Source organism: Phyllostomus discolor, chromosome 6, assembly GCF_004126475.2.
Source record: "Phyllostomus discolor isolate MPI-MPIP mPhyDis1 chromosome 6, mPhyDis1.pri.v3, whole genome shotgun sequence".
NCBI lineage: Eukaryota > Metazoa > Chordata > Mammalia > Chiroptera > Phyllostomidae > Phyllostomus > Phyllostomus discolor.
The window spans coordinates 160,017,833-160,027,642 of NC_040908.2; the positions used below are offsets into that span (position 1 = coordinate 160,017,833).

Genomic DNA, 9,810 nt, shown 5'->3' on the forward strand with positions numbered 1-9,810 from the left:
TGTTTGCTTTTTAATCAAGGGTTATTCAACACTGGAAGGCCTTAAACATCCAAAGCAATGAATATATAATGGTGGAAGTTGGGGCCCATAACAACAGCACTAGATATTTGAGACACATCCACACTGTTCCCTCAGACATGCTTCAGACTGAAGGGGTCTGAGCCACCTCCTGCTCTCCCCTTTCCCCCTCTACCTTGGTCTTGCTGGCAGGATACTGGACTCCTGGGATTGGCTAAAGCCCATTTTCCAGCAAGGATGTGAGTGGAGGCTGTAAAAGGGGGCTTACCCTTCAGTTGAATTACCAGTCCCAGAGCTCCCTAGGCAGAGCTTCCTGAACAGTGTACCCTTCCCACCCCCCACAGCCAGGTTCTGCTGTCCTTTTGGAGGCAGAGCATCAAGAATTAGCTGTGACAGTACTCAATGCAGGGACCTGGGGATGGGACCTGACCCCCCAGGCAGCTCCCCTTCCATGCCATTGGGGAGACTGACATGCTCTGATTAGGAGCTTCTGGACCCAATCTCCATCCAAGGCAAAAGGACAGACCCCTCTACACAGGACAGGTGCCTCCACCCAGAGGCAGCCCCTGGGGCCCAGCATTGGGGAGGTTCATGGTAATGTCAAGGCCCATTGCCCTGTTGCTAGAGGCCTGCTCCTCTTCCAGGGGCTCATCCCTGCTGCTCCTTCACCAGCCTCTTTCCCTGGGCTGCCCCACTCTTGTCCTGTTGCATCAACTCCAGCGTCTTTACAAACAAAGCACACCTGTCTTTTCTTCCTTTTTGCTCTTTTTATTCCTGCAACTCCATGGCCCATCACATGCCCATATGGATACACACACATGCACACGCAAACACAGGCCTGTACACAGGTGTGCTGAGGCACACACTGCCATGAATGCACACTCCCAAATATACTGGCCAAAGACACACAGGTACACGCAGATGCAGAACACAGAGGTTCAGGTACAAAGCCACACAGACATGCACATTCACAGATGTACATGGACACACTGGCCTATCCACAGATAACCAGGAATGTAGATAATATACACACACTCAAGCAACACACAGATACACACCCACACACAGGTTGTGCACATTCACCCATAGATTCCCATATACACAGATATACACAGGTATACAAAGACAACTTGTGGACACACCAAGATACATATACATGCATGTGCACATGAGCACCCACAGAAATACTCGTACACTCTCCCTGGTCCCCATGCAGAACCACAACCCAGGGCTCTCTGCCCTCTGAAAACCCAGGGTCAGGTCAAGCTTCCTGCTTCACCAACTCCAGATCCTTCCTGGACCCCAGCACCCCACCTGGCACAAGCAGCAGCCACAGTGTTCTGTCTCAGTGTCCTCAGGGTCTGAGAAAGTGCGAGGAGGGGCAGAAGAGGGTGCATGGAGCTACAGAACTGAGGTGGGACCCACACTGCTACCAGATGCCCTGACTTTTACCCCAGGGCTCTCCTGGGGGGAGGTAGCTTCCTCCTGAGAAAGTGGTCCCTTCAGGGACCTAGACTGGAGACTGGGGAGAGGGAAAAGGATTGGGGGCAGGAGCCACCCTCCTGGGAATAGGGAACATATATCAGAAGAAGATGGGGCCTTCGAACTCACCCAAAGGTGACTGGGAATTGGGAAATAAGGGCCACTGATAGGCCAAAAAGACACAGGGCCACACAAGGCTATTCTCTCTTCCCTCCCACGTGGTTACCACAGGTGGGATCTCACTACTGACAGAGAGAGAGAGACAGAGAGACAGAGAGACAGAGAGACAGAGAGAGACAGAGAGTGACAGAGAGAGAGAGAAAAGGGAAAAACGAAAAAGAAAAAGAAAAGGAAAGAAAAATATACCAGGCCCAGGCAAGTGTGGCTCATTTGGTTGGCATGTTGTCCCACAGACAAAAGTTTGTCAGCTAGATTTCCCGTGAGGGCACACGACTAGGCTGTGGGTCTGGTCCCCACACCTGGGTGCATATGAGGGCAATCTGATCAATGCTTCTCTCTCTGTCTCTCTCATCGAAGTTTGTCTCTCTTTCCCTCCCTTCCTCTCTCTACAATCAATAAGCTTGTCCTTGAGTGAGGATGAGAAAGGAAAAAAGGAAGGAAGGAAGGAGGGAAGCAAGGAAGCAAGGAAGGAAGGGAGGGAGGGAGGGATGAAGGGAGAAAGGAAGGAAGGAAGTCACAGGCCACAAACAGAGTCACCTGTGCTAAGCCCACCCAAACCAAGACTCACTACCTAACCTAACTGCAGTCTCAGCCTCTCCCAGGAATGTTACCTTTAACCAGCCAATGTGCAACTATCTGGTCAGAGCTAGTGATGTAATCCTCTTGATAGACCACTTCCAAAGGGAGGCGGCCTCACCTCAACCATCCGTTCTTTGCTAGAATATTCCATCTGATCCCTTCTACCTATACAAGCCTTCTGTTTGTACAGCTCCTCAGAGCTTTCTGTTTGCTGGATGGGACGCTGCCTGATTCATGAATCCTTGATTAAAGCCAATTTCCTCTTAAAATGCACTCAGCTGAATTTTGTTTTTTTTTAACACTCCTCCAATTCTCAAAGCAGTGACATCAGCCTCCTTTTGGATAGCTGCCCCACTCCCACCCCACCCCAAAGCCCATAGAGAAGCAAACAAAGCAGGGGCCACTTCAGCAACGCCCACCCCATGAGAACCTTCCCCCAGTGGGAGGGGGTGGGGTGAAAGCCCCAGCCAGGGCTGACAGGGGAACCAGGAGAGCCACCTAATCCGGGCTCCACCCCCAGGTGGCGCTGCAGTCAAACACCTCAGCACCTTACCCCTTGCAGCCACCCACCTCACTCACCACTGGTGGGGGATGGGCATTCTGCCCTCTTTTACTTCCCTCAAAGTCCCACTCTGCAGGAGCGAGCTTTTCCAACCCCGGGAGTCCTCCAAAGGAGCAATGAAGAGACAAGAGTCAGGAAATGGGGTGAGCAGTGTGGCTTTATTAGCAGGGAGGCTGGAGGCTGAGCCAGGGCCCAGGGTAGGTAGGGGTAGCCAGGAAGGGTGCAGGCAGCAGGTCCACAGCAGGATCTCCAGACCACTGGCTTAGGCAGAGCAGATGAAGGGCAGACGCCTGCAGCAAAATGCTCGTTGCCACTGACCCCCTGGGGTTGGAGAGCACAGAGATGTCAGCTGCCCATCCCAGTGTGGCCAGTGACCCCATCCCTCCTCCTATGTCTTTCTTGTCTGTCACCACGCATCAGGACACATTGGCGAAACATCCCCATGAGTTGCAGGCACTGGAACTTCATCTCAGAAGGCAGTGTGCTAAGTGCATGTCTGGGCCCCTGGTGAATCCTCACAACCATTCAAGGGGGTGGGTCAGTCACCAAACACCTTTCACAGGGGAGGGGCCTGAGGCTCTGAGGCAAGTGCACAGCTGGGATGGGAATGGACTGTGGCCACCATACTCCCCCACACATGGCCTCAGCACTGGACTGAGTTCCACATGTCCCACAACCAGGCAGGGGAAGCTGGCACACTGACTGTCAGCCATCCCCAGTTCCCACACCTCTCCTTCATTCCTCATCCACACCTTTCATTTGCACCTGTCACTCCCATGTGTCAATGGGTGGCTTCCTCTTACAGAGGAGAGAAGGGAGCCCCCAGGCTCTGAACCAAGTTTTGTGAGAATGGAGAGCCCCTACCCAACCCACACCCAGGGCAACCCCTCACCCTCCAACTCAGCCGTCCTCACAGACTGGACATTGGTTCTCCAGTTGTGGGGAGGCTGTGGGTTTGGGAAGGTGTGTTCAGGCAGCTCAAAGGGACAGTATGTAAGAGTCCATCTTGCCATCCCTTCCCTTTACCCTGGTGCCCAATCCCCCTCACCTCTGGTGCTTAGAGCTATGCAGTGGCCAAGCCCCCAGGTAGGCTGTCCTGCAGCCCAGTTTGTATAATTCCAGCAGCTTCCATCAATCCAGAGATATCTCCTCCAAAACAACTAGAGAAGAAATAGCTGAGTCAGAGTCAGAGAAGTTCAGGAAGACAGATTCAGGGGTTTCAGAAAATGCCTACTAATATCCCTTTCTGGATACTGCTCACCCAGCTAGGAGCCAGAAATCCTAGAGACCCACCCCTGAGGCTGTGCAGGCAAGGACAACAGAGCCATCACACAGAGCAGGCTTCTCATGCTTTTCTGTGAATATGAATCTCCTGTGGGTCTTTTCTTTAAAGCTTATTCTTCTCTTTTTAAAGATTTGATTTATTTATTTTTAGAGAGGGAAGGGAGGGAGAATGAGAGAGAGAGAGAAACGTTAATGTGCGGTTGCTGGGGGCCATGGCCTGCAACCCAGGAATGATCCCTGACTGGGAATCGAACCTGTGATGCTTTAGTTCGCAGCCCACACTCAATCCACTCAGCTATGCCAGCCAACAGTTCCTGTGGGTCTTCTTATCAGGCACATCTTGATTCAGGATTCACAGATGGGACCCAAGATAGTGTCTTTCTAACAAGCTACTAGAAGATGCTAATAACTGCTTGGTCCATGGACCACACTTGAGGAGCAAATACAATGGCACTTATTTACCCACTAGGCCAAAGCGACTCGGAGAGAAGAAGGACCCCATTTAGACATGAGGAAGCCATTCACCCTGAAAGTGACCAAGCTGGGCATGGAACCTATCTCCTGATTCCAGGGGTATGCTGGCAAGTGTTTAACAATCAGCTCTGGGGGAAGATGAGAGGGCAGAGAGTGGGAGGAATGCTGATTTGTAACAATTGCCAATTTCCTTGGTGTGAACACACCCGCCATGGCACATTTCATACTGCAAGCATGAAGTCACTGAACAGAGGAGTTGAGAGGAGATGTGTACAATCACTGGTTCTCCTGATCCAGCCAAGCCAGCGCCCACACAAGGTCACCTCAGCTGCTGAAATGAGGCCTGATTCCAGGCCAGTGCTCCCTTGAGGCAATGGGAGAGACCTTCCTGTATCTGGGAGTTGGCCCCTCACTTACCCAGCCCCTGACGACACCTCCAATCCAGACCTGGCCTTGGTTGATTCCACTGGTCAAGCGCTGGAGACGAGTGTTGGTTCTGCGATTGTGAATGGAGGCGAGATTGCCTCCAAAGCACTTCTTGCAGGTTCTCTACAGATATAAGAAGGGGTGGGGTAGAGAATTCAGTTTTTTCTCAAGTCCTAGAGTCTCCAGAAAAGAGCTCTGCCTCCCTTGTCCAATCAGAAATCAGGGATCTACTAGCCACCTCATTCCCATCTCCTGTTCCTTTATCTGTCATCAGAATCTTTTTGCAGAAAATAATAATAATACTTAGAAAAATCATAGCCAACATTTATTGACAGTTTCCATCAACCCAGGGACTATATTACAAATACTTTCATGTATTATTTCATTTAACGATCACCACAACTCTAAGAGGTTGGTGCTATAGATCTCCACTGTCCAAGTGAAAATACTGAAAGTCTCAGCACCACCCCCCTGCCCCTGCACAGCTGATCCTCCTTGAAAGGCTGTGTTTGGTGGTCAGTGGTCACACCCAGTCCTTGCAGCTGACTGACCTGGAAAAGTCACTCCCATTGACCTGCAAAAACCAATCATGTTTCGACTACAAGAGGAGGGTGTACTCAGCCCACCTGAAGGACACAGCTCCAGTACCCAGCATGGATGATATGGGAGGCTGTGCCCTGGACTCTACAGGATATCTACTATCTTAGGCCACACTACCAAGGCATGAATTCAAAGCACACTACCTAACAAACAGAAACAAACGGGGGGAGGAGGGGCTGCCAAAATGAAGAGAAAAGGAAACATGGCCCAAATGAAAGAACAGATCAAAATTCCAGAAAAAGTTCTAAGTAAAGTGGAAATGAACAATATATCATATGCAGAGACAGGAAAATGATCATAAGGATGCTCAAGGAACTTGGTGAGGACCTCAACAGCATAAAAAGACCCCGTCAGAAACAAAGCATACACTAGTTGGAATAAAGATCAATATACAGGGAAATAGCACTAAAGTGCATGAAGTTGAGAATCAAATCAAATTTGGAAAAACAACCAATCAGAACAACAAGAAGAAAAGAGAATCCAAAAAAAAATAATGATAGTATAAGCAGCCTGTGGGACAACTTCAAGAGGTCCAACATTTGTATTATAAGGGTGCCAGAAAGAGAAGAGAAAGAGCAACAAATTGGAAATCTATTTAAAAAATAATGAAAGAAAATTTCCTTAATTTGGTGAAGGAAATAGACATGAAAGTCCAGAAAGCACAGATTCCCAAACAAGATGGATGCAAAGATGCCCACTCCAAGGTCCATGGTAATTAAATTACCCAAAAAAATAACAATAAAGCAAGAATCTTAACAGCAGCAAGAGAACAGAAGTTATTTACCTAAGAAGAGGACCCATAAGACTCTCAGCTGATTTTGCAAAAGAAACTTTGCAAGCAGAAGGGACTAGCAAAAAAATATTCAAAGTCATGAAAAGCAGGAACCTACAACCAAGATTGCTCTACCCAGCAAAGCTATCATTTAGAATCAAGGGGCAGAGAAACAGCTTCCAGGCAAGAAAAAACTAAAGGAGTTCATCATCACCAGAGTATTATTTTATAAAATGTTACAGGGAATTATTTGAGAAAAAGAAAAAGATCAAAAGTATGAACAATGAAAGGCAAAAAATATGTATCTATCAACAGTTATATCTAAAAAACAAACTAAGAAAATAAGAAAAGAGACAGAATCATGGATATGGAGAGCATTTGGATGGTTTCCAGATGGAATGCAGTATGGGGGAATGGATGAAGAGGTGAAGGGATTAAGAAATACAAATAAATATTTACAGAATATCCCATGGTAATTTCAGTATAAGAAATGAAGTGGTCGAACAGAGAGCCCAGAAATAAACCCAAGTCTCTATGGGTACATTTACACAATGGAATTCTATGCAGCAGAAAGAAAGAAGGAGCTCCTACCCTTTGCAACAGACTGGATGGAGCTGGAAAGCATTATGCTAAGTGAAACAAGCCAGGCAGTGAAAGACAAATACCACATGATCTCACCTTTAACAGGATCCTAATCAACAAAACAAAGAAACAAGCAAAATATAACCAAAGACACTAAAATAGAGGACAGGCTAACAGTGACCAGAGGGGAGAGAAGAGGGAATTTCAGGGGAAAATCGGAAGGGTTTATAGGAATAAATTTAAAGGACACATGGACAAAAACTGGGGGTGTGGGGTGGTAATGGGAGGGAAGTGGGGAGAGTTGTGTGGGTGGGCTGGAATGGGAGTGAAAGGGAAACAACTGTACTTGAGCAATGATTAAAATGAAAATTTAAAAAAAAGAAATGCAGTAGTCAAAGAACTTATATGCATGAACCATAAACTTGAACAATGGTGGGGGGGTTGCTGGAGGGAGTAGGCAGGGCTGGGTGGAGAGGGGCAAAGGGGGGAAAATCAAGACAACTGTAATGGCATAATCAATAAAATATAGTTTTTCAAAAAAGAAATGACTGAAGCTCTGAAAGCTGAAGCGAATTGCCTAGGTAACACAGCTAATGGCAGGCATAGCCAGGTTTTAACACAAGTATATCTAATACCAAAGCTCTTTGTCCAAGTCAGTGATTCAAAGTGCTGTCCCCAGACCAACAATATTATTATCCTCTGGCACTTTGCTATCAATGCAAACTCTTGGGCACCAAAAATCTATCTCTCCACCAGACCTCTAGGAATGTCTGATGCACCTAGACTTTGGGGACCACTAGTCTGGATGAATAGGGAACAGAAGTTTGAATCCACTCACATTCCCTCCTCATGGTCCTCCTTCCACAGTAGCCACACTGACACTTACCCGAGCTACACGAAACCTTCGGAGATTCCGCACCAAGATGTAGCGGCAGGTCTTGCACCCAGGACTGCCCACTATTTCAACTGTGTCCTCTGTCCTGGGGCACTCCACATCGTTGTCTAGGTCACTTGGATCCGACTCCATGTCCTCATCATCATCAAAGTCATTTTCATAGCCAGAAGCCTCCACCTGCTCTTCTTCTGACTGAATCTCCTTTTCAGTTAGGGCCATCTGTCCCTCCTGATTCCCTGAACCTTCCAGATCCTGGCTCAGGTCTGCATGTGTGTCTTGGCTGTCCAGGTGGGGAGCATGATTCTCTGGGAAGAAGAGATAACTTACCATTAGGTGGAGTTCTGCCTTTCTCCAGGACCATGGACAGCTCTGGACAGCCCCCCTGGGGCCTTCCTAGTGCTGCTGTCTGGAGCCAAGACTGGAAGGATCTCCTCCATGTGGGGTGAGGTGAGAACTCACACAAGGGCATGAGACCCTGACACTGGCTGACACACGTGTGTATTTTGGGGAGGTGAGATATGAACCCTTTCATCTTCACAAGTGAGTGGTTGTTACCTTCTGAAGGAGCCTGACAAGAATTAGGGTCACAGTTCTGAGTCTAGGAGAAATCTTACCAGAGAAGAGCTGGGTCAGCTGAAGAAGAAAAGCTGTGACCTGGCCCCAAGACAGCCACAAAGGTGCAGGAAAGAGGAGGAAAGATAATCTGGATGAGAAGGGAAGGGGAGGACTTACCCAGATGACAAGCAGCAACAGTCCCCAGCAGGAGAAGGGGCAGGAGCAGGGGGTGTTTCATATCCACTCAGTCTTGTGACAGGGACACAGCACCACTTTCCCTCCTTGAGGATGTCCTGTGTGTCCGTGCAGGCCTGTCACTTAACAGAGATGCAAATGTTTGTTTAATTAGTGGATTAAAGGACAACCTAGAGAGCTTCCTTCTCCCCCAATGAACAGAACCTAACCTGGAGACTTGGAAAAGATTGTGGGGGAGTCACCTCAAGTACTGAAGTCCTTTGTACATGAGAGCTCCATCACTGTCCCTGGGACAGCACTTAGTCCATACTATTGTCCCTGCAGGGGCAGGTCTGCTAGGGATCAGAGCCACCTTCACTCACACTGGGGGAGGTTGGGAAGGACAGTAGCCACCACAGTCCTAAGGACAAGCCATATAGGCTTCTGCCCTCTCCCAAGCTGTGGACCCAACCTGCCTGGGAAACAGGAGGACCACTTACCTTGCAAGAGTCTGTGCCTCCACTCTCAGTGCCTCTGGCTCCTGAGCATCCAAGGCAGCCCTTATACTAGGCTTTTGGGGAAGTGGGAAGACACTAGAATGATTGCCCCAGGCTGGGGTGCTGGCCAGTGGAGCTGATAAGAAGACATTTGCTCAATTCACATGCTCTCTGCTGGGACTGCAGGGACCTGCCTCCCAGACCATACTGATACACATGGGTGTCCAAACACCCAGGTGCTGGAGAAGACCCCACATGTCTACTTCAACACTTACTTACTATTGGCACCCCAAATGGGCCCCAGCCTTTACCCCCCGGAAGCCTGCCTCTGGTCGATATCCAAGCAAGTGAAGTGGAGGACCCCAGGATGCTGAAAGACCCTGAGGCAGGGAGGCAGGGGGCCAAGGGGGCCTCATTCTCCTGAGTGGTTGTCTAGATCAGGAATTTTATATGCATTCCATCCCTGAATCCTACCTTCACCCTCACTCCCATGAGCATGCATGAGATCCTCACTTCACAGGTGTGAAAAATGACATTCTGTTAAAGGAAGCCACTTGCCAACGTTGCACAGGAAGTGAGGGGCCTCAGATTTCCAAGTCTTTTTAGCCTCCCAAACCTCCCCTCACTCATCTCCCCCTTCTCCCATTCTTCCCACGCCCTCCTTCCTGTCCTCCCTCTTCCTCTTTCTCACTCTTCTTCTCACTCTTTTTTCATCTTGAGTGTGTGAAAA

The 9,810-nt window shown here is 48.8% G+C and overlaps 1 protein-coding gene across 1 annotated transcript; it reads right to left on the reverse strand.

Moving 5' to 3' along the window:
* Nucleotides 1–3,005: 3,005 nt before the first annotated feature.
* Nucleotides 3,006–9,134, reverse strand: LOC114499091 (proteoglycan 3-like). The gene is made up of 6 exons (XM_028515044.2): nt 9,084–9,134; nt 8,587–8,726; nt 7,846–8,159; nt 4,997–5,128; nt 3,870–3,981; nt 3,006–3,142 (listed from the first exon to the last, which is right to left on the reverse strand). The coding sequence occupies exons 2-6, from the start codon at nt 8,645–8,647 to the stop codon at nt 3,084–3,086; spliced, it is 678 nt and encodes a 225-aa protein (XP_028370845.1). The 5' UTR covers nt 8,648–8,726; nt 9,084–9,134; the 3' UTR covers nt 3,006–3,083.
* Between the last annotated feature and the right edge of the window lie 676 nt (nt 9,135–9,810).